Genomic DNA, 24600 nt, shown 5'->3' with positions numbered 1-24600 from the left:
TGTATCTGCCCTACCTGAGGCTCCCTTAATGTCATTCACTCTTCTATAAGCCACCTATGGTCCTTCCTGAAGCTCATAGCACCTGGTTCAGTGGGTCTGCATGCTGCAGGACATGCTCAGGAAGGCTGGGTGTGTGCTGCCTGCCCACGGAGCATCCTGGTGGGATGGAGGTGGAGGGGGCAACACACCCTCCTTGAGAAAATGCAGCATGGGCACGACCAGTCTCTTCCCACTGTGCTTCTTGAACTGGTGACATCAATTTGTATTGATTTGCCCCAAGAACATCAGTGAGCAGGACACTTCACTGCCCAGCCAAAATTCATATCTGCAATTTTTTGATCAGTTTTATTTTTGCCAGAAATACTTGGACTGAATTGACCAGTTGCCTAATCCTGTTTCCAGTTCTTCTCTTGTCAGGCACAGAAACCAGAGAGAGCAATGCTTTGCTTTTCCCAAAGTGACAGGAGAAGGGATGAACTCCTTAAGTAGACTCTACTCTGATGTTATTTTTATCGTGTTCAGTAGAGTCTTTACCATTACAGCAGGTTTCAGAGAAAATGGAATTTGTGAAAGAAGTTCATTTAAAATCAGTAGCTCTTAATAACTTGTAGTTCCTAGTCTCCAAAATGCTGATGGTCGCTTTTCAAGGTCAGTTTTAGGAATGAAAATTTCTTTTGTTCTATTAAAAAAAAATTCAATAATTTAGTTTTCTCAGAGAGAAAAGGGAACAAGCAGGATAACGGGGTCTTGACAAACTCTAACGTTCCCCTTTCAGCCAAAACCAATGACTAGCTGATAAGTAGCTCCATACATCAAATTTACAGGGCAGTAATCTATTTAACACTACTCATCATGGTTATATATAGATCCGTCCTTGCCAAGTAAGCTTAGTACTGGTATTCTTCCAAGTTCAAAAGTGCGATTGATAAATATGGTTGATTTATACAGACTTTTTATAAGACTTTCTTCTAGATAAAATTATTAATAAATTGAAAACCAACTAACCAAACAAAATATGTTTATATGTTGGTATCTCTTAAAAGAGGAGATGTTTCTCCTTAGGACTCCTGATCTGCCCTTAGCTCAGCACTATGCCATGCCTTTAGTGGCTGTCCAGAAGAGAAAAGAAACCACTGTGGAGAAAGCTTGCAGTGACAGGATGATGGGTGGCTTGATAAGATAAGTGATGTGATTGCTTTTAGGAGCACCTGTCTGAAAAGAGCAGGACAGGTTTTTCATCTGCGAGGCAAAAATATGGGTCTGGGTGCTGGAAGATAAAGTAACAGAGGTCAAACTAGAAGTAAGATGCTCATTTTAAAGACATAGGTGGGTGGTAAACCTCTGAAATATGTTATTAAAGACACTGAATTCTTTGCTGTTCAGATTCTGTAAAGTGGGATATTGATTTCTAAGCCAATCCTGTTAAACCATCAGATTTGGGCTCTATACCAGAATAACTGGACGTGCTGCTGTTGCCTGGGGTTTATGGGAAGTTTTTCATGCTCAATATGTCTTTTACAGTTTAATTCTGAACAAATTAATTGGTGCTAATGGCTGGAATCCTGATGTTACAGTAGTATGCAAAGAGTATTAAAAATAGTCAATTTGCAGATTTTTTTTTTAACATCTTCATCTAATGCTGTAATTACTATGGAATCCACACATTGTAGAGGAACAGTTGGCAAATGGAAGAAATGTGAAAATAGCTCTTTTTATATATCTGGAAATGTAATAAATTAATATTAAAACTAGTTACAGTGCCATTTTAAAGAAGAACTCTGTAGATTACATTTATATTGCATTTATTTATCGTTTCATTCATAATGACTGCAATTATAAATGTAAATATGTCCAAAATCAAAACAAAAAAACCCAAAACCCTCAACTAGAAAGCTCAAGGGAGGTGGCAGGCAGCCATTTCCCATTGAAAGCTGCGCTTCCGTGGTCAAGGTAGGGGAACAGAAGCGTCAGTTCTCTAAGAGGTACCCTCTTACCCCCACCCCATCCCAGCCACCCCTTTGAGCCCTTCCCCCTGTGCCAGTGCCCGTGTTTATGGGGCTCACGGACCTGCAGAAGCAAAGTTCTTTTCAGCTTTGGTTCATTTCCTGCTTTGGTTCACTGTCCATTTGCACAGCTGACAGCACTGGCAAGCCAGGGTCAGTGGGGAAAAAACCAACTGATGGAGGGCTGTCAGTCCTCATGGGCGTGATGATGGAGTTAATGGGCTGAAAAGTTCGGTGCCCTAGTTATTTTTACTTTTATGTTTGATAAGGTTCCTTAAATTCTTCAGCTGGGGTCAATCAGTGCAAGTCAATCCCAGTGCAATAAAATTCCCTTTCAGCATCAGGCTCTTAGGCAAATTGTGTTCATCAGAAGGGTCCAAGAATCGGGTTTGCATCCTGAAAGAGATGTTCTTGTTCTGCTTCCCATTGTACATACGCTTGTTCTCCTCAGATTCCAAAATGAGGATTGAAATGAGCATTTGCTACTCCTTTACGATGCAGTCCATTAGCATCAGAAGGACAGGTAGCTGCTGCTAGGATCTCATGCTCTACTTCAGTGAGCAAATGCACATCAATTGTATATACATACAAAAGCCATCTTTTTATATCTTGGTCTCTTGGTTCCTTGCACTTTCTTTCTATGCAGAATGGGAAATGTTTCTAATTGATGACTCTCTTCCCACCCTCCTTCCCACAGGAGATAGGATTCCTGTGAAGATGTTACTGTAAATGCTTCAGTTAAGCTAGCATGAATTGGGTAAATGCAGCTATGCAGCACATGTTCACTTCCAGTGGAGAAGGCGGTAGTGGGAGGGGGTTGGCTCCAAATAAGTGAAGGGCAGGTAAGTGGCAGAGTTACGTTGCATCACCTCTTTCACTGTTTAAAGTCTCTTTTGTTACAGTGAATACAGAATGTAAGATAGAAATGCCCTGTAAGATAGCCATATGGTGATATAATCCCATCCGTATGCTACCTCTTCATGATGAAAAGCATCTTTTGCTCTTCCACTCCTTCTCTTTGTTGTGGGTCTGAACCTGGACTTTGTGGTAGTCAAGGCTCCTGCAAGGCTATTGCTCTGAAAGGGACAGACTGGTTCAAAAGTTGTATTTGTTGGGCTAAGTGTCTTTGTGGATCCTAAAGACTTCCAACCTGGACTGATGCTTTCCTTTCCATGTGACAGATGTTGACTTGAAGACCTTTCCTGCAGCCTTTTTCCTGTAGTTCATGTGGGGATGCTTTAAGGGTCCCCAAGGACAGAGGCAGATGAGCCCACCTCTGCAATCCTGTGCCCAAGTGACTTCTGAGGAGTGTGTATGTAGGAAGGTGCTCTAGCTGCCTTTCTCTTACGCGGTACTCAGAGTTTGAGCATACCTTCTCCATTGCAGAGCTGGGAGGCATCTGAGCTGCGCAGGATGTTGGGAGCTGGCACTTCCCAAGCCCAGGATGAATAAGCTGCATTTGGACAGTTGGCCTCCAGGCTGGATTGAGATATTGAGATAAGGCAGCTGACTTACCTGCTGGCATTCTCCTCTGGGATCTCATGGATTGCTCCATAAGCAGAGATACTGCTGCTTAGCTGCGACCTAATTAGCTTATGTTTAAATCTGAATTTGGATGCAAGAGCAGCAGTCAGCAGTCTGCTGAGCTGTTGGTGGGCTTCATATACCTTCACCTCACTGCTTGAGAACCTCTCTTAGATCTGGCTGCCTCTTTGTTCCCCTTTGCCTATCCTATATCTTCCCTGTAAGACTAAATTTCCTACTCCAAGCTGGTTGCCAGTGTCTTACTCCACACATCCACCTGCCCCATCCTTTATTTCCATTGGCATTTGTGGTATCTTATCCCTTGCATCCTTGCTGTGTCCCTGGGTACCTGCTCTACCTGCTGCCTTTGCTGTTCCCAACAACATGGGAGCCTTGCCCCCTGCACCAGTTTCCTACATATTGCATATCTCATGTTGCACCATATAGTCCCTGTAGCACTTTGATCATCCTCTTGCCTTCCCTCCTTCTGATTTCCTTGGGGGAAACAGTGAAAAATGACACATTTGGCACTTGGAGCAATCTCAGCTCTGCATTGAGTCTGCGTGAGGAATAGTGATAATATTGTTTAAAGGCTGTTTGATTTCAAAGGTGATAATGGAAAATACCTTCCATTTTCAGGAGACGTTCACAAGTTTCAAATCCTGGAATCCTTAGGACTTAGAAACTCCCCAAAATGCTTGTGTACGTGAACAGCTAAATTTAGAGAGCTGGCAATGCTTTTTCCCTGAAGGCACAGCTACCATCTGATTGCAGCCCATGTAAATGCCTGGTTAAACACCATTTCTGTTGTTGGGAGCTTGCCTCTTCGGTTCCATTTAAATTGGTGCCTGGTCTCTGTGAGTGAGAAGATGTCTCAACTTCAGCTGCAAATAGTACAAGTTCTTCATCTTCTGGATGTCTTCTGGGCTGGCAAAAGTGGCTGTGCCCATTCTCCAGCCTGGAAGCTGGGGAGGAGTTCCAAGTGAAAACAGTAATAAATAGGGTATCTCAAACAGCCAAGACAGGGCAATTTTAAGTGCAACAAAGCTGGCACTTTGGTCACGTATTCTAAACTTTAACTCACTGGTGTTCCCTCTCATTGCCCGTGCTATCTGGAGGTATCACAGAGTGGTGGATTTTTTCCTTGAGGATGGGTGTTCTTCACTTTGGCACATATCATGACAGTTCTTCCCTTGTCTAACCTGTGCCACTGGTATTAGGCTGTCAAAGGATCTCGTTGCTTTAAAGAAGCTCTGTGTTTCTTCTGCCATCCCAGTTGTCGATCTCCCAAGCTGCTGCTGCAGTGTTACGTGAGAAGGCAGTGCACCTTTAAGAACCAGACAAAAATCTTTTTCACTTTTTGAGGTGAAAAAAAAAAATATCAATTTTTGATCTATTTTTTGCATACAGGACTTCTGGCAAAAGGCCTATTGTTTCAAACTGATCAGATAATAAGGAAAGGTGTCCTCAGCAGCTTCCCTTGCCCACTCATGAGGCGGAGACGTTGAGTGACTCTTCAGTTGTTTGGTTACGTTTCTTTTCCAAAGGTGACTCCAAAGCCAGTTAGCATCCGCCGCCTTTTCTGTCTCCTCTAGGCTGTAAGCCTGTAAAGATGAGAAACGAAAGAGATGTCATTTGGGACATTTCTCTGCTCCCCGCTTCAGACATTTCTTCCAAAGGGTTTCCTTTCAGAGCAACTCCAAAAAGCTTTGGAGTGTTGAACTACCTCATTTGTCTTTTGTTTCAGTAGCATTCCCAGGCTTTGGTACCATCTTTATCACTGGCCACACTGCCCCAAGTTGTATGGCCTCTTCTGAGAGACTTATAAGTTGTTTTCTAGTAGAAGCCTTCTGCAGTCAGATGGGAAACCTCATGTCAATTTAGCCTTTCCAGAGTTTATTCAGAAACAGTACTAATGGTCACAGTCCTTGTATCTTCCTATGGCCTCTTAATCCAAAAGATTCCCAAGTGCTTTATTTTTCCTGTGAGTCACTTCCCTGCTGTTTGAGGAAGCCAGCAGCAAATAAAGCCTTTTCAGAACATGTCAGGATGAAGCCAGATGTGAGAGTTTGATTGCACAGAGAGAATTCAGGAGGCAGAATATCATTTCATGATCTGGACATTGTCAGGACAGCGGGTGGGACCTACATACCAAATATAACCAATATCACTGAGGTATTTCCTTGACTGCGAATCACCAGGAGCTTCACTTGCTCTCTCTCGTGAAAGTGCACTATTTGACTCTGGTGCTGTGATCCTATGTAAATAAAATTAAGGCAAGAAAATATAACCACTGCTAGTTTAGTCCTGTATTGTAAAATAGCTCAACAATAGGCTGCACTGTGAGACTGAAGATCAGAAAGCATGGAAAAATATGTTCAGTCCTTTCCCTGTTTTCTAATGCCCTTCCCTCTCACACCTCCATCTGCCATGATGTGTATATGTGGAACCTCAAAGTGCTTGGCAGCAGCACAAGATTGCTCTTGAAAACATAAAGAGATTTTCTGCTGCTCATCTGGAGGGATTGATGATTCCCACTGTGTTTGTCCAGGGGATCTAGAATGTCTTCCTTGAGCTATATAGAGTCTCTCTGCTATCCAGTCACATTCACACTTACAGGCACATAATACTGTGTCAATGACCTGCTTTATTCTTATTGTAATTGTAAAGTGTTGGGTTAGATGAATGATGCATTTTATTGATGTTTGGTTGTCAGTGGAGATTTATTCATGCCACTCTCAGAACTCAACCTGGAGCTGAGATCAATTTTCACATTGAATAAGAAAGGGCTCCTTTATCGCAGTCTATTCAAAAGAGAAGTTTTTATATTTATTTTTCCTTTTCTGTTTTTCCCAAATGGGAAAGAACTATTTGGAGATAGCTATGGTGTATTCATGGAGCTCTGTTGGCAATGATGGATGGGCTTCAAGGGGCAAGCTATAAAAAAAATAAAACTACATTTCCTAGCAGACAAGGTCCGAAGCCTTGAAAATCATGGATGATTTGCAAATCCCTAAACTCCTGTTAAAGTTTGTAATGAATGAACTGCCCCAGGTATTTCTCAGCTGGAGCACAAGGGGTGCTTTTCCTCTTGACCTGCTTCCCCTATAGTTGCCAGAGTCAGAGGTTCTGGAGGAGTTGACAAAACTAAGCCAGATGTGCTTCCTGAGTTCACTCTTGTCCCCAGGGTGGTGTTGGGATGCTTTTTGCTGGAGCTTCCATTTCTGATTGTATGTATGTTTCTATGTGTTCATGACTCACACATGGCGTGTGAATGGCCATATGTGGTCATGCCTTACAGAAGCGTTCCCGTGCCGGTCATGGGCCACTTTGCACACATCCAAGTGCTCAAAAGGCTGTTGCAAAGAACGGATCTCAGTCAGTTACAGCAGGTATCCCCGTGGTGTCTGGTTCAGGTGGCACACTGGCCTCCTTTGCTTGTGGCAGATCTGATTTTGGCAACCTGGCCCAGCCCAGTTTCTTAATGCAGTGTCCTGTAGCACACATACCTCTCCATTTGCCATCAGCTGGTGGCAGGTGCTGCCACTTGGGATGTAATTTATTAGTATGCAACCACCTATTTTGGGTAATGTTAGAACATTAAATGCATAAAGGCTGATCACTGCGGTACTAACTTCCTTTTGGTTGCATTGTTATACCACGAGGTTTGTGTTTGGGCGGCTGGAACGCACAGACCTGCGTTTGCAGTTCCATGGGCCAGCGCCAAGATTAATTTCTGGGAAATGTTTCTAAGGATTATTTGATGTATTGCAACTCCTTTGTATTAAACCTGCTGTTGAGAGAACAATGTCACAATGAATGTACATTTTAAACAAGCTGCTAACCATGTAAGCTGGGGGTTGGAAGCAGTCCCCGCTTTACGTTCACCTGCATGTCTCTCAGTGTTTGAACAGGAAATTGCTTTGTGTTTGGAGGTTTTATTTTTCCATATGCAAAGTGTTTCAAGTCGGTTACCTCACCTCGTGCACTTGCCTCGTAAGAATCCCCAGGGCTTCCTCCAACACGTTTCTTTATTTAATTCTGAGTGCAATTAATTGATCTGGCAATGTGAAACGCAGTAATGGCAAACTTCCTCTGAACAAGTCTGATAAGGAGGATTTCCATGGGACTCCTTCCCCTCCAGCTTGGTCCTTCCTAAGGTAAAAAAGCCAGATCAGGTTCTTGCTCGGCGCTGCTGACTTCTGGTTATTTTTGTGGCTAAGGAAGATGTTTAGCTTTCAGAATTTCCTCCTTCTTCTTTCTTGCTGCTATTAAGTTGCCTTTACAATTAGGGACTAGGACAACTTTTGGATTATCATTTCCTTCCACTTTGCTCACCATTTCCTGAGCCTCTTACGAGTGATAAGAATGAGGTGGGAACCCCATGTCTGCTCAGACCAGGAGCTCTGCCTTTACTCTTGCTGGAGACACTGGTGGGGCAGAGGTGTGAAGTGAAGGGGCAGGTATTCCACCTTCACAGAGCTATTGCTTCCGTCCAAGACACTAGGAAAACTGGCACAAACCTAAACATCTGAAAGCACAAATAGGGAGGAGCAGAGCATTTATCCAGCATGGGACTGGACTGTCATGTTCACCTTAGTAAAAAGAAAAAAGAAGAGAGAGGCTGTGGAGCATTTGATGCTGGAAAGAACAACATCTCTCTGACATTTATGGTGCTGATTCTTGGAATGCGGAGGTCCTGCAAGCAAGCATGGCAGCTCTAAGACCCCTGCTCCTTTTACCTCATCTGATGCTGGGCTGAAGAAAAAGCTGCTTCAGAAAGTCAGATTCTAGGGTTTTTCCCACTCACTGTTGTCAGTCCTGCCCGATCTCCCAGTTCCAAACAAGCTTAGTCTATGTTGGCAGAGGATAATGTCACTTCCAGGATATGCTAAGGTCCTGATAGTACCCAAATCAAAGCCGTTACAGGGAAGACCGGACTACGGCTCTTGCTGCCTGTGTGCCACCTGCATCTCTCAGGACTAAGGCCTCTTCCCATTCCCAATGGAACAATTAACGTCATGTTGGGAACTTGATTTCTGCTTCTCTGACTTTTCCAGCTCCCATTAAGAATCTCAGGGACCAGCATATCCTTCCTTTGCATTACCTTGTGTCACCTGCTAGACTTCTGTTGCTGCTAAGCAGGAGAGAGTCCAAACTATATAGAACCAACTGCTATTCAAAGTAGGAGATGATTGTGGGTTTCTGTAGTCATTTCTACTTGGAGGAGACGAAAGCTGTAGGTAACCTGTCGTGCTTCCTGGTTTGCTTGAGAAACTTCGTCTGCTGGGATTTGAGTTTGCTGGAAGCAGTGGATCTCAGGGAAGTCCCCTTCGGGCAGGTCTCCGGCATTCGGAGCACAGCAGAAGGGCTTCCTCAAGTTGCCAGAAGTCCTCATCAATGGCCAGGGATGGGAGGTTTGAAGAAGTTGTGGAAGTTCGTCTCAGGGGGAGGGCAGCAGGGAGACGAGGGGAATGCTGTAGCTTTAAAGGCCGTACTGAGCAGGGATCCACTTGGGAGGACGTAGTTGACTAAAGGGATCCAAAGCTTGTTTTCCTTGGGTCTTTTTATTCTTCTTGTATCTAATCCCTTTAGAGCCTAAGGTCAACCCCTTTTTGTACTGCAATAACACTGTAATATATGCTTGCACTAATTCTTCTGGCACACCGAGCATGCAAGACCAATTTAAAGCTTTTTTTCAGAAGAAAACCACTGTATTATTGTGTATATAGAAATACTGAGAGAGAATTGGAATTCTGTCTCCTGTATAAAAGCATGCATTGATTACCTGTATGTAGACCATGCTGTAAATGCTGCAGAGTACTGTAAAATCCTACACTTGAAACCACAATGAACAGGCAATGTCATCAAAAACAAACAAAACAGAAGCTGTGCAATGGATTTTGTGCCTTTTTTAAATCCATGTATGTTAATCCAGACAATCGGAAAAAAAGAAAAGGAAAAAAAAAGCTTGTATACTACCAAAACCTTATTAAAGAATCAAAGGCAGCACCCTGGTGATGGCTGGGCTGTTTGTTTGCTTTCTGGCTTTGTTTTTCTACTCCCTTTGCTTTCCAGCTCTGGAAGGCATTCCCTGCTCGACCTCAGGAATGTGGGAGCACCAGGCAGGGAGATGAAGGAGCTCTGGTAGAACAGTGAGAGTTTCATTATCGTTTACTGATGTGATTGCTGAAAACTTGCTGTTAAGACTGATCTGGGAATAGAAACTATTGGAGATGTGTTCAGTGTGCTTTGGGAAGGCCACACTGTGAGTTCAATTCACGTCAATTCAGGCTAGTACCAATTTGACTGACTTGAACCCAGTCACAGTGCAGCAGCACATTGCAATTAAACCCAACTTATGGGAGTTTTTACAGCTCTGCCTTGCTGGTTACCAGCATCTAAACTGGCTGAATGTAAGCTGGAACAATCCACACCTACAAACACAGCACAAGCAGTTCATCACATTTCAATTGGTTTCCTGCACTGGGCATCTTCCCCTGGCTGGCAGCACAGGGTGGATGGATGGCTGCCTCCCATCGGACATTTAACAAGGTGTCCAGGAACATCTGGTAAACTTCCAGCTCCTCCACCCCCCAAAACCCCAGGGCGTGTGGTGTGAGGTGCACAATTACTAATTCAGTGTTTTCCTGCAAGTGGCTGAGAGGGAAACTGCAGGCAGTAGGTGCATGCAAAGACTCTGGTACCTGTGGAGAGGCTGGGGGAAACTTTGCCCCTTGCAGAAGAAGCACAAGACTCCAACTCCTCAAAGGCAGAGAGCAGTTTGTGCAGGCAGGTGAGCAAGGATTAGGCTGTGGTCTTTGACTTTCCAGGTACAGTGTATGAGTCCCTTTTTTTTTTTTTTTCATCCTGGGAATTGAATGGAGGGTCAGGATTCTTCTGTAGCCTTGAAAATACTCAAAACTCAGCAGGACAGGGCCTGGAGCAGCCAGCTTTAAGTTAGTCCTGCTTTGAAGGGTGGCTGGAGCAGAGACCTCCAGAGATTCCTTATACCTTTGTTATTCTACAGTTTTAAGCTACAGACTAAGCCTTTCCACTCCTGATCTGACATCTTCCCACAGTTCCTTTCCATTGGTACAGCAGAGCAGAAAAGTTCTCCAGCCTTTGGGGAATAGTCCTAAAGCAGCTGGGTGTGCTGTAGTACAAAAGACACGCGATGGCTGTCAAGAGAGGACACAAGCTTCTCTAGTGAGGTTTTCAAACTGGGAACAGCTTTTCAGGCAGGATGCCCACCTGCAGCTGGATGCTGATCACATTAACTCAACAGTGAAGACTTTGATGCCCTAGGACAGTGTTCCTTGTTAACAGCTTCAGGTGATGATAGGAATGAAGGTAAGAAAATATGTGTTAAAATAATATTTGACCCAGAAGATATTTCAACTAAGTCTTTTTTTTTTCAGTTGGGTTTGGAGGTAACTTCTATGCTCCCTGTTTTTGACATATTTATGCTCTTTGGATTTTCTCCATGGTGCATTTACAGTGGCAAAACAACCCCAGTCTCAGGCTGCTTTAAGGAATGCTGTCTGGCAGTTCTGGGGTACTGCATGCAACAGGTTAGGCAGCCCAAGTCTCACAAAGGTAGGTTGAAGCCAAGCAATTACTGTTGTGCTTATGGTGCAGTGTCCACGCAGGGAAGTGGAAAAGATGTGAGAAATGAAATGACAGACAGAAAGGCAGCCCATTTGCTAAACACCACAATGAATTTGTACAGCCAGAGGTGGAAGTACATGAGTTTAGGAAGGTATTACTGGCTGACTCAATGACAGCAAAGGGGGACCAGAGCAGAAGAAGAACCATTATTTCTATTACAGCAACGTCGTGCTGTCCAGCTCAAGGTCACACCTTACTGCTCAGTGCAATCTCATCTCAGAATAACTTGTGATGTCTTGCAAGGGAAAGAGCTGTTGAGGAAGGAGTGGTCGCTGGAGACAGGGCTGCTGGTGGGACAGACTGCAGGGCATGGAAACCATCTCTCTGGGCTATCTAGGATGTACACTGCAGGACTGGATTCAGTTCTCCTCAACCAGAAAGCAGATGAGATGACATAGGCTCCTAAGAGCTGAGAGGAGATTTGAAGGTTTACAGAGGCAAAGAGGAACCAGTGGTCCTCCAACTGTACCATCAACCACAGCATCTAGAAAATGGGGTGAAGTAGTTGGGGATGGGGTACTCACTCTTTCCAGGGAGGCTCAGGTGTTGGTGAGAGCTTCTTTATCAGGTCCTGGTCCCACTGGAGAAACACATCTGTGTCATCAGGACTCCAGGGATAGCACTGTGGGTGTATTTCTTGGGAAAACCAAATCCAGCCAGCAGACAGAATCCAATTTTGGGCTGCTGAATGGACTTATTTCCAATAAATGCCTGAGGGAGGAAGCCAAATGTGTAATTTCCTTTCCAAAGGGTGGTAATTATCTCTTAGCAGTCCGAGTTCCGCATCTGTCATCCTGATACAAAAGGTAGAGTGGGTCAGTGACAGCCCAAATCAGGCTAATACAGGCTCAGCTTCAGGGCCAGGCTTCAGCTTGAATTACAGAAGAGAAGCAGCTTTGGACTCCAGAGGCATTGCCAAAACCAGCCTGTGTTTTAATTTACAAGATATAAAAAGAAATACTAAATAGATGACAGTTTATCACCATGCCTAACAACTTGATGCTGTCCACCCATCTATTTGAAATGTCCCTCTTTATACATGAGCATACAGAGCTTACACTTTTTTAGGCATACTAATAGGGCAGTTGCTCTGCACAGAATAACATGGAAATCCTCAGCACAATTTGAAGTCGTATCATTGGACTGAAAAGCTGTTGAGGGCTTTTTTCCCTCCCAGAGACAAAAAGAGATGTTCCCAACACCAGGTGGACATGCTAGCTGTTGGCTGCTCTGTAGCCCACACAGTTAAATGGGTGCTTGTTTAGTCATGTAGCCTAAATACCCTCTGACACTGTCAAATGCTGCTTGAAAATGCAGATGTTTGGAGCTCTTCTCTTTAGGATTAGGACTTTTCAAGGTTATTGAGTGGTTGAGTTCATGGGGAGGCTTTTGTTTTCCAGCCCTCTTACTAGAAGGGTGACCTAAATGGCTTTTTTTAAACCCATTTTGCAGAGTGGTGCTGCTGTGGTTTTTCATGGTTTTACAACCACTTGTTAATTAGGCCAAACTTCGAGGGGATTTCCTATTTATGCTGCCCTTTTTGCTCGGGTGGCTGAAGCGTGGGCATGTGTGTGTGAGCTGCTGCTTTTCTGCTCCTATTATCTGCAATCATTTCACAGCCTATTCCTGGCGCCTTACAGGCAATCTCTCCACCCCAGCCTGCTGCTCAAGGAGCACTGCCTCCACCAGCTGTCCTCTCCTCCTGTTGCTTTTAATGGTTGGACACCCCAGAGTCTAATAATGGTACTTTATATGTCAGCTTTCATGACTTTTCTATGATTCTATGATTCTATGACTTGCTGATCATTTTAGTGAAAGCAGGAGCCTGTAGAAGGCAGAATTAGGAGTTGCAGGAGCGAAAGGAGGAACACAGCAGGGAACACAGGAGCTCTACAAAGGTTCCGCAGTGGTGGATGGTACCGGAAAATGATCAGGAAATTTATCTAGCCCAGAGGGGCCCTTTGAGCTCACTTGCCAGGGCATAAAAGACGGCTGCTGAATGGTTCCAGTAAGGAAGGAGTGAATATGTAAATATATAAATGGAACTAGATGATTTTTAAGGTCCTTTCCAACCCAAACTGATCTATGATTCTATGATAAACACTGAAATAAATATATAAATACTGAAGAAGATTGGGAAACATAAAAAAATCCTGAGGAATTGCTTGCAAACAGCTCTTTTAGGTCCAAGTTAAAAACTGCTAGCAAAGGCAGCTTAGCAAAGGCGGCACCTTTTTTTGCCTTCATTGATCTGTGAATCTCTCTAAGGTTTGTACAAATTGAATGATCAAGTGATCACTGCTCAGGCATGTATTTCGGAAGCTTGATGGACTCGATGCTTTCCACTGATGCTTCCCACTGCCATTGATCCTGATGTTGTCTGTGTTAATGCTATGTCTGAATACTAACCCGTTTGTCACATGTGTCTTCTTCCAGGCTCTTATGCTGAAGTCATTTGAAATGAATGGTCTGCCCAAGGCGGTGCCTTTAAGTTTGCCTTATCAAGACTTCAGAAAAGATGTGTGCAACTACTGGGAAAAGCCTAAGGTATCCCAGCGGATAAAGAGAGTTGATTTCTCAAATGTTGTCTTGACCGCTCCTTGCAAACCTCTGGAACCTTATCTGGAAATTAATGGAAAAGAGGAGGATGAGGAAGATGAGGAGGAAGAAGATGAGGAGGAAGAAGATGAGGAGGAGGAGGAGGTGGAAGAGGAAGGGGATGAGATTGACATGCACAGCGGTTCCAGCAGCGACCTGAGTCAGAAAAGCACGGAGCGCAGCCAGGAGTGTGCCCCATCCACGCTCCTGGCTGATGACCAGAAGGGATCCAGGGGTCGAGCGTCCACTGCTGACGGGGACCTGGAGCTGGAGGAAGGCTCAAAAACACTAGTGCTGTTTTCACCAGGTGATCTGAAGAAATCGCCGGTGACCACAGACTTGCCTCCAGAAGTTGATCTGGGCACTCTTGCTGCACTGACACCTCAGAGCGAGCGGCCACAGCCTATGGGGAGCCAACTGGATGTATCTGAGCCAGGGACCCTGTCCTCAGTCCTTAAATCTGAACCAAAGCCTCCCGTGGCAGTGGCTACAGCTTCCTCCCCCTTTACCAAAGTAGAGCGCACATTTGTTCACATCGCTGAGAAGACCCACCTAAATGTCATGTCTTCCAGCGGCCAGCTGATGAGGCATGAGGAGTACTGCCCTCCAGGCCAGTTTGAGGAGGTCATCATTGAGGAAGAGCTGGAGGACAACCTGGTGCTGGTAGAGAACGGGAGCATACATTCGGGGCTGGAAGCGGCAGAGACGGAGAGCTGCGCGCTCTCAGCTAACCCTATCGAAACCACCTCAGAGACAGTGGGGGAGCAGTTGGCCCTTCCCAGTGTAGCAAAGCCTCCTGAGGACAAGGCAGAGCTCTCTGATAAAGTGGTGCTCCCGGTGGATGTGGAAGAGCCTGGCAAGATGGGTACAAGGGAGCCTGACCTGGAGAAGTCAGCACCGGTGGCAGAGCCCCTTAAGCGAGCAGAGACCCTCCTCGACACACCGCAGCAGGGCCCCAGGAGACCTCTGGGCTCCAGGTACAGAAGTCGGATACCCATCTTGTTCTCCGAGGAGGACACTGGCTCAGACCTTTCAACTTCACTCTCAGCCAAAGAGAGGCTTTATAAGAGAGCAAAGCAACCTGACCTGGCTCGCCTAGTGATGGAGAAGAGGCAAAGCCGCCTCCTCCGGCTGGCCTCGGGCGCCTCCTCCTCAGCATCCTCCAGCGATGAGAGGCGACGGGCCTCAGAAACGCTCTCAGCCACTGGCTCCGAGGAGGACACCCATGACTCGGATGACTCCATCCCAAGGAAGGCAGGGAAGGAGAGGGCTGCCCTCCTGGGGAAAGAAGAGAGACCCACAAGCACAAAGAGCAGGATTCCTCGGCCCATCACCCCAGTGAAGGCACTGCTGGAGACAGCCAAGGCTGAGAGCTCCATGGCTGCCACAACAGCGGCGCTGTGCAGCTCCCCGCAGGATGCGGCTGTTGCCCACAGGTAAGACCAAAACGGTGAGCAATGTGAAATGCTGGACTGGTTAAGGAGGTGCAGCCAGGGCTCTGCTCATCTCCCGCTGCTCTACCCTTACCTTGGCTTGGTGGTACACGTGGTCCATCCCTGTTTCCTACAGTCATTTCAGCTCATGGTGTGTGAAATTCCCACCTTCCTGTCTTCTCCAGCTTAGTTTGGCCAAAGGGCTGAGCCCATTTTCACTTGCCCTGGTTTTGAGGCCTTCTCCTCTTCCACAGGCTCCTCCATATGGTCACATCCGGCTAACAGCAGGTCCCTCCAGTGCTGAGCAGGTTTGCAGCATGCTGGGTACAGCCATGTCTCCACAGGGAGACCTGGCCCTGGCTACTGTGATTAGAGCTGCAAGGGCTGCGAGGTGGCCGCTTGTGATTCCCTCAGATGATGGCCAACATGTGAAGAGCTGGAGAGAGGGAGGTGCACACGCATGGGCTCTGCATAGCATGGGCCACCGCCGCAAGGTCTGAATCCCCTACATCCCTGTGCCTTCAGGTTTTCTGGAGGTACCTGGCTCTCCATCAGATAAGCACAGAGATGTAACTGGAGGTACACCTGAATTCACCAGGGTTTGGCTTTCATGCCTGGCCTTGGGGCTGGTGGTCCAGCCTGGGAGCAGAGCTGCTGCTGTGGCTTTGCCACAGGTCCAGCACATTCTGCTCTTTCAGAGACATGGGGTGAAAGGAGGGAATCCCTGTGGGCTGGTTTATCTTCCAGCACAGAGGACAACTGGTTTGAGCCAGCTCATGCCCACATACCCAGATTGTATCTCCAGCCTTGGAAGAGGCTGTTGCATCCATGCTGCATGATATATGCTGTCAGCCAAACCATACCCGTGCATTGTCCCAGAGGGTGCTGCAGGATCAGGGCAAACACTACTTAACAGCATCAAGAGTTAGAGGGTGGTGTCCAAACCAGTGCTCCATCTTCCTCACACCATAGCTCCTGTCATCCTGGTGCCAGAGACTCCTTGTAATTGCCCAGCAACATTCGTGTCAAACATGCCAGAAGCCCAGAGCCCCTTGCAGATACTCCCCTTCATCTTCCCTCTTCTCTTCCTCTGCAGGCTCCAGGCACAGAGACCCGCTGGGAGCATCCCAAACGAGTGCCGGACAGCGCAGATACAAAGCCGGCTCCCTCCTTCGCCGAGCTCCACGTCCCTTCCCGCTCGGAGCAGCTTGCGGAGGTCCAGCTGTGCATCCCCTCGGAGCCCAGTCCTTCCTTCCAGAAACCCCAGTGCTTCCCCCAGAAGCCAGCTGCCCCCTCGGGGGGAAAGTCCTTCTCCCTGCTGGCAGCATAAGGCAGGGACTGCTGCTCCTCAGCGAGTTCCTCCTTCCCCCCGACCCCAGCCCCCAGCTCAGGCCCTGGGGCCGACAGGAGATTCCCTGCCCTCTCCTGGCGTGGCCAAAAAACGACAGAGAGGAAAAACCCAGACTCAGAGTCCAGCAACCAAAGGAAAGCAGGTGTCCCTGGAAAGCAAGGCAGCTGCCAGATAATGATCTTCTTCTGCCAGCCCAACAGACTGGGTAACTTCTGCATATAGTATACACTTGAGATGCTGCAGCACAGCCTTCCACGCTGGACCCACAAGTGTATAGCAGTAGCTGTTCTTCAAAGCTTCACTCACTCTCACCCCACACTGTCGCGATCAGCTCCCACAGGCCTGAGAGCCTCCGAGCCACGGAGCCTTCTTCAAGGGAGACCCCAGCCCGCAGCTCACGCTTGCTAACGCACAGCACCAAGCAGTGACCCAGGCAGCCTGCCCAGTGCCTGTCCCTCCGCCCTCCCCTCTCCCCGATAGCAATACCAGTTGCCAACGCCAAGCCTGGCTGTAGAAAGAGGTGCAGAGGTGAGGAGAGCAAGGCCTGCTGGAGAGGAAGCTCCTGTCCTGCAGGCAGCTCCCTCCTCTCTCCTTGCTGGGAAAATGCCAGCCTTGGCCACCACCATCTACCTGAGTGTTGGCTCGCCTCCTGCCACCTGTGTTAGCAAGGGATGGCCACCAGGTTAGCCAGGAGGGATGGATGCATCCTTGTGTGCGGAGATCTTCTAGAGGGGGCTCTTCTCTCCTTGCCAGAGATGCCTCTGCAGGTGGGAATGGGAGATAGGCAGGTCTTGCTGGATGCTCCTACCCACTCTGATGTGTCCCACAGAAGAAGCTGTGTGGCACTGCTGTTCAGTGACACTGCTGCTGTTCCAGCAGATGCCAGTATGGTGGGTGTTTAAATGGAAGTAGGGATGTACTGGCAGCTTGCTGGGAAATCAAGAGCACTTGCTAATTGATGTAGAAGGGAGCACACTGCAGCCGCTTCTGTCTCAAATGCCAGACTGTGATCTGTGGAGACCACATCTCCCAACATGGGTGGTTCCTCTTAGCCGGGATGTGGTTGGTGCCACAGACCCGTAGTCCACCAAACACAGCTCCAGCCTGAAGATGTGAATAGTCACTGGATGCCTTTAGCTTGGGTGCCCCTTGCACCTAAATTCCTTGTGCTTTATTGTCACGCTGTCGGTGTTTGTGAATTTTGGCACTGTGGTTGAAAGTTCCCCTACATGGCAGGGTAGGAAATGATTATCCTGTCGTATACTCAAGAGCTGCTGCTTTGTTGGAGAGGTTTGTTGGCACATGGGTACCATGTGCATTTCTTCCTGCAAGTACAGAGGGCTCAGTTGCAGAGGTTTATGTCTTTCTCTTTGTCCTGCTCAGCTCTTCACACACTGCGTGAGAACTAACAACGTGAAGGTAAAAACAGGGGCTGTGCTCTTCAAGTGTTAGTATCAGAGCAGAAGCTTAGTGCTCAGGTAGAACTAAATCAGCCAACTTTTTAGCCCCAGGCTAATGAGGAAGCCTTGAAAGTGAAGCCAGGAGGACTGATGCATGGTGATCACAAAATTAAGTAATCACAAAATTCTCACACCTCATAGGGAGAAATGCTCCAGACCCAAATACCTGGGGCTTCACACCATTGTCATGCCTAAGAGAGGCTCTGCGTGAGGCAGAACAAAAATACAGCTGCTCTGTGCACCCACTCCCACAGCTGCAGCTAGCTGCAAATATTCACTGTTTGCAGACAAAAAGCTTGATAGAGGAATATGGACAGTGTTAATAGTCTTGGTTCATTTGAACGTGGATACAGAAGTCACACTGATGGCCACTGACCATCAGTCGAATCCTGAAGTTGTTCACATCTACAGGAAAGGAAAGGAGCATGAGAGCTGTGGCAGGGTGGCTAGGAGAACAGGCTACTCCTTGGACAGCTGAACAGCAAAATGTCTAGGAATGGGTGACAGGAATTACCTCTTTACATGACAGTCTCAGTGTTGCCTGTGCTAAGAATTCATCCGGCTCAGTGCTGACTGTTTCCACTGATGTTGTTCAGGTAAGAAGCACAGCTTCTGCTCTACAAACATGCCCTCATCTTTGCAGAGAAGCATGGGGAGCATTTAGTCACACAATAGAAGTAGGGGAAGGAGAGGAAAGTGTGACCACTTCTTCAGGTGGCACTTCATGTCAAATTGACTTGGGGGGAGGGTCAAGCTACCACCTAAATATGCCTTGTGTGTTCAGAAGCTAGAAAACAGAATAAAGCCAAAGACAGATTCTTTCCAGAAATATAAACTGTACTGGCACTTGTATTAGTTTGTTGGGGGACTGTTCGTTTAAGAGTGCTCAGATGGTAAGACTGGAATGTGAAGCCTTTACCAGATGCTCCACCCAGGTTTAGATGCACATGCCAAACATGACCTTGAAAGAGCTTGGAGAGAGGGTACAGGACTATTAACAGGGTTAGCAAACCTGCCTTAGCACAGGAGGCCAATAAAGCACAATCAATGTATTTGTTCAAAAGGAGGTTTAGAGTTTTCCGTGGCCCAGCATCTGTTGTTGGTGTGTGGCTGCTTCCTTGCTTCACTGCAAAGAGATCAAATTGAAGATAGAGCTGAGCAAATCAGAGGAAATGGCTAAGAAGGATAAAGAAAACTGGGGTCATGGAGGATTCCCAGCACTTCCCCATGTTTGCAGGAACTTCCTGGAACAGCCTGACACTGCTTGGTTCCCCATCAGTGTCTGCTGCAGGGTCTGTCCTGGCAAGCTGCAGATGGTTGCTGTGCCCATGTGTGTTTTGAGGGGACTCCTGGGGCAGGCTGCCACCGTGCCTGCATTTGTGTGGTGGGAACAGATAACACTTGTTCAGGGGAGCATACGGGTGTTGGGACCATAAGTGTCTTTGGGACTGCTTAGTATCATGAGATAAAGCAAATGCTCTGCTGAGAGCCTTTGCTTTGCTGGGGCCTGTGAAGGTCCCAGCTCTTTGTTACCTGCCAGCTGAGAAGGTGGCATGCTGGCTGGTAAAAACGAGTCAAGGGCTGCTGTCTGGCCATGAGGTGCTTGCCAAGAAGCAATGATACAGGGAGAGGGGGCATGCCAAGTGGTGAACCTGACAGTTCTCAGCACTGAGCCAGGGTGACAACAGGTGATATGAGCAGAGAGAGCAGAAGGACCGATGGCACCAGTCAGAGTAATGCCACGCAGGGGCTTGAACATGAGTGGAGATGCTTAACCCGTCAGTTTGGTTCACAGCACAAACACTTGTGCTTGTCCTGGTGCAAGAGGGGTTTGGGTAACAGACAGCTCTGAGTTAGTTGTGCTTGGAATCTATGAGGGGCAGGAGACTGTGCCCTTTCAAAGTAAAGAATATTATAATATATATATTATTATAACAATATAATATAAGTAGTGCCCTTTCTAGATAGTGGCTAAGGGTTGAAAAGGATTCTGCTACCTTCAAAAAAGCGCCCTGATGCTATGTGACTTGTGATGTGTGCAGGACTGACTGCTGTGGGCAGTGCGTGTGGATCAACGGGGTAACACTGCCAAAGTCCATGTGAGCTTTGAGGCTCCACTTGCCTGGGGCAAAACAACCCAGCTTGGATGGTGGCCATCAGAGTTGCGGTAAGTGCTGGGCTGCCACACATCTCTGTGTGCCATGGACCAGGGTCTGGTGGCTGCCCTCAGTTAACACAAGCATGGTTTTCTTGCTAGTTGAAACTCTGCAATCCAAAGCAAGTTGTATTGGGGCAAGAAAAGCTTTGAAGTTTCTCCTTTCCAACACAGAGGTATTTTCTCAGGATAGGTCCTCTGTAAGATGGCTAAGGATCTGTTGATAGCCTGACCAGCTCCAGTAGCAGCTCAATGGTCCCTTAGCACACTTCTTTCTTCTCTGTGCTGACCCGTGGCATGACCCCACCAGTATTCCATGTGCACTGATGCCCACCAAAGGCCTTTTCCAGCACATCAATCAACTGCAGTTTAATCTTGAGAACACACTAAAAGTCCCATGTGGACACAATAAGTTTGGTATCAAATGAGTTTTTTCTAGCTTGACTGAAACGTTTCATTTTATTTCTGGAGCTGCAAATGTCTGGACAGCAGGTTTAAAGCATGCATTGATGCCCTCTGTGCTGAAAGGGAGCCACCACAGCAGATCCAGAGGTGGGTTCCTGGTAGGGACCAAGGTGAGAACTCCTCCTCTTAGCTCCCAAAGCAGAGGGCTGCAGGGGTGAGATCTCTCTTTGGCGAGGGTACTGCTGGGGTGGTATCAGCATGGGGCTGGCCAGGAGCTGCTCTGCTCTGCCCTGAGCCCAGGGGGGTCTGGCACAGGGCCTCTGGAGGAGGCAGGGGCTGGTGTTTTCTGCTGGGGCACCAGGCAGAGGCTCAGCCCATCACTTGCAGGTGATGGGTGTGATGGGCTCTGCGGGATGCGGAGCTTTAGGTGAAGTCCAGGTCCAACAGTGTGTGTGAACACAGAGTCAGCAACACTGCTGCGCCAAGGGACCTGGGCTGCTGCTGCTCCGGACAGGAATTGGAGCTGGAAATGCAGATAATTTTGTATATCTCCTTTTAGCATGTGACTCTACACTCAGACATTGTACCTGGCGCACCGATGTTGTTTTTCTTCGCCTCTGGCACAGTCTGACAAAATCTTTTGGCCTGGAGACAGGACTTCTGCTCCTTGGTACCGCCTGCCTGGAAGTGCGACCAGGTCCCAAGGCTAAACCTCTCTACATATCCTCTTTGCATTCTTTAGGAAAGCAGCTGGAGAATGTTTACACACTGCAGACAGAATGTACAACTCCGATCGAGGAACCACAATCCGGTTCAACTGCATGGCAAGTTCTTGGCCATCAAATCTGGCATGCATCACAGAGGCCCCGTCTGTGGACAGACCCACTGGCATCTGTCATCACTTCGGATCACGTCTTGAAAAGAAATAAACGATGACGCCATTTCTTGTTCATATCAGACACAGCTGTCATTAGATTTGTTATTTCCAGGGGATTCTTGATCATGCCATTAAAAGCCTGTCTACCTTTTCATTGGTGTCTTCTCCCATTTATTAGCACTGCCACACATGAAGCAGAAATACCACCTGAATTGTTGGCAAGGGACCTTGGCTACGGTTGTGCTTGGGTTTCATTCCAGCTGTGTGCCAGCTGGGGCTGCAGCTGGACATGCTCACTGATGTGCTGGAAGTGAAGCAGAAGCAAACCAATAACTTGGGATAGTTTGACTATTAATACTCTATAGTCAAATTACCTGTCTACATCATAGATGGGGGGCAGCCACTTTCTCACTCTGGTGTGTTTATGCTTTGGAAATGAGGGACAACGATTGTGGGTCAGGCTGCTCAAGGGCTGTGGGTGTTGCACAAGGAACACAGGAGTGAAATGTTCCCATCGCTCCTCTTCCACCAGCTGAGGCAGCATGAAGGCCCTGACAGCCTGATCACCCCCACCAGCAGCCCATTACCCCTATCAAGGGGGTTGTAACTCATTAGTCCCTTCACCATCTATCTCATGGCCCCCGGCCTCCCTCCTGCACCAAAGGAGCGCCTCTCCACTCAGGTAAGGCTGATGATAGGAGTAGCCCAGGAAGAGCTGCATGGGCTTGGCATGGTGCAGGCAGCTCATGGTCTTTCCTCCTCAGCCACCCCTTCTGGAACCACAGCAACTGCTTAAGGGGATGTCTTGTGAGCAGGAGGGCACTGAGTTGGTGAGGGCAGGAGCAACATTCTGGAGCAGCCAGCATGGCCAAGGGAAGGTCACACAGTGGGTTGCACCAGAGCTCCCTATAGCCACGTTCTCTGATGCAGTCTCAATGCAAAATTCCAACATAATTTTATTTTTAGGTAACTCTATATGCCTGCAGATGGGCTGTATTGTCACGCATGTAACTGCCGAGGTTAATGTCATGTAGTGTCAGGTATGTAATAACTGACATGCAGTTCATGTCTTTATATCGGTTCAACCCAGTATCATAGAATCACAGGATGGTTTGGGTTGGAAGGGACCTTAAAGCTCACCCAGTTCCAACCCCCTGCCACGGGCAGGGACACCTTCCACTAGAGCAGGTTGCTCCAAGCCCCTGTGTCCAACCTGGCCTTGAACACTGCCAGGGATGGGGCAGCCACAGCTTCTCTGGGCACCCTGTGCCAGTGCCTCAGCACCCTCACAGGGAAGAACTTCTTTCTGTTGTCTCGTCTAAATCTCCCCTCTGTCAGGTTAAAGCCATTCCCCCTTGTCCTGTTCCTACAGGCCCTTGTCAAAAGCCCCTCTCCAGATTTCTTGTAGGGTCTCGACAAGTAGTTGGCATCCCCACAGGGAGAAGAAAGAAAGAAATATTGCAGAAGAAAACTGTACACATGAAGTCTTCTTTACAGCTCTACAGCAGCAGCAGAGGAGTCCTCCTGCCAAGCCCCAGCTGTTTGAGTCAGGTCCTGGGTCTAATTAACCACATGGCAGGGAACAGCCAGTCACAGCATCTGCTCACATGGTGGTCATTAACTACATCTGGTGACTGGTTAAATGAATGCATTTGGGTTAGAGAAATGCAGCCATCTGCTGCTGTACATTTTAAACAGGAGCCCCAGGAGCTGCAGAGCACTGGCCCGTATCCCCATCTCTGATGGGGAGGCTGGAGCTGCTTTGCAGTTCAAATCCGCAGCAGGATGCCAATGGCAGTTCCTGTTCCTTGCTCTTAGAAGACCAGTGGTGAAGAAAAATAACTTGTCCTTTAGTTCGACTTCAGCTTAAACTGTAACCCCGGAGGCACAGCGCTGTCAGATGTCCCTGCTTCACTCCTGCATGCTTCTTCCTTGCTCGTCCCAGGGTAACACCAAAATAGTTTGCAGCATTAGTCATTCATGGGTGACCAGGAATGCTGCTGAAAAGAGCAAAGGTCTCCTAAGGTCACAGCATGGTGTTCTCTTCCTGCTTAGTGTGAGCCCATGGCGTTGCCCAGCTCAGAGTGCTTTGTGCCCTTGCATCTCAGTGATGCTCAGCTGGGGCACCCAGCCACAGCAGGAGGCCCTACAGAAACCTCTTGTGGGCCTCCTCATCTCTACCTGCTGCCCTATAGCCATTTATCACCAGCCCCAAGCTGCATGTCCCATGGGGCCAGCCTGTCCAGAGCATTTGCTGCAGGGAGATGTCTTGCACCCAGTTGTGGCAATGGTGCTAAGGGACTTGCAGGAAAGGGTCCTGCAGGCTCTCCAGAGTCAGGGCAGAGCTGCTTCTCCAGCTGCTTCCAATTCAACTGCCCTAATCTCATCCCTTTTCCCAAGCTTGTTCAGTTGTAGGGTAGGGACCTGTGTCTATCTTGGCTTGAAGTGGCAGTCACCCTCCAGCCAGGTCTCTGTCAGCCATGGAAGAGGTTGTACACCTCCTGGCGAGCTTGACACGCCTGGGGTGCCTGGGCCTGCCATTTATGCTGGAGTTTTTTGTTTCTGGCTCATGGACTCTTCTTTGGGGCTCTTTCTTCTTCATGGGACTCTTCTCTGAACCACATTGGTTGTGTGAACCTGGCTGTACCAGCTCTGGTGCCACATCTCCTCAGATGCTGCATTTTCCAGACATTGTTTCTATAACTCTTCCAAAAATTCATTATTTCCCCCGCTTCCTTCCTCCCTGGGGTCAAAGCTTCTGCCCAGCAGCAGTGTGATGTACAGCGGTGTGATGTACAGCTGTGTGATGTACAGCTGTGTGTTACACACCACTGATGTCCTCTTTTTCAGCCTCTCAGATGCATCCCCCCTGCTTTCACAATGCTCTTCCTTTCCTAATGTGGATCTCACTCTCAGAAACCCCAACAGGAGGAAAGGACTCTATAAAGGGAAGGCACTTGGTGGTGGGTCCACTAGAAGTGGGTGTTGTGTGTGCACACAGGATCATTTCTTTGGCTCTACCCCAAATGGAGAGTTTCGCTGTGACTTTTGACAACCTTTCAGCGAGGTCTCAAAGTCCAGTGAAGAGGCTGTATGAAAAGCATGGCAAGTTGAGCTCCAAGG

General features: G+C 47.7%; 1 protein-coding gene across 12 annotated transcripts in view; it reads left to right on the top strand.

The window, feature by feature from the left end:
• TTBK1 (tau tubulin kinase 1) overlaps positions 1-21629 on the top strand; it is an 81379-nt gene extending 59750 nt beyond the window's left edge. For all 12 annotated transcript variants that reach the window (XM_030499456.1, XM_030499458.1, XM_030499450.1 and 9 more), the window contains 2 exons: positions 13635-15232; positions 16326-21629. In XM_030499456.1, coding sequence (XP_030355316.1) covers positions 13635-15232; positions 16326-16755 — 2028 coding nt within the window. In that variant the 3' untranslated portion in view covers positions 16756-21629. The remainder of the gene's footprint in view (positions 1-13634; positions 15233-16325) is intronic.
• Positions 21630-24600: the final 2971 nt, after the last annotated feature.

The sequence above is a fragment of the Strigops habroptila genome, chromosome 10 (assembly GCF_004027225.2).
Source record: "Strigops habroptila isolate Jane chromosome 10, bStrHab1.2.pri, whole genome shotgun sequence".
NCBI classification, from domain to species: Eukaryota; Metazoa; Chordata; class Aves; order Psittaciformes; family Psittacidae; genus Strigops; species Strigops habroptila.
This window is presented reverse-complemented; position numbering and strand designations above follow the sequence as displayed.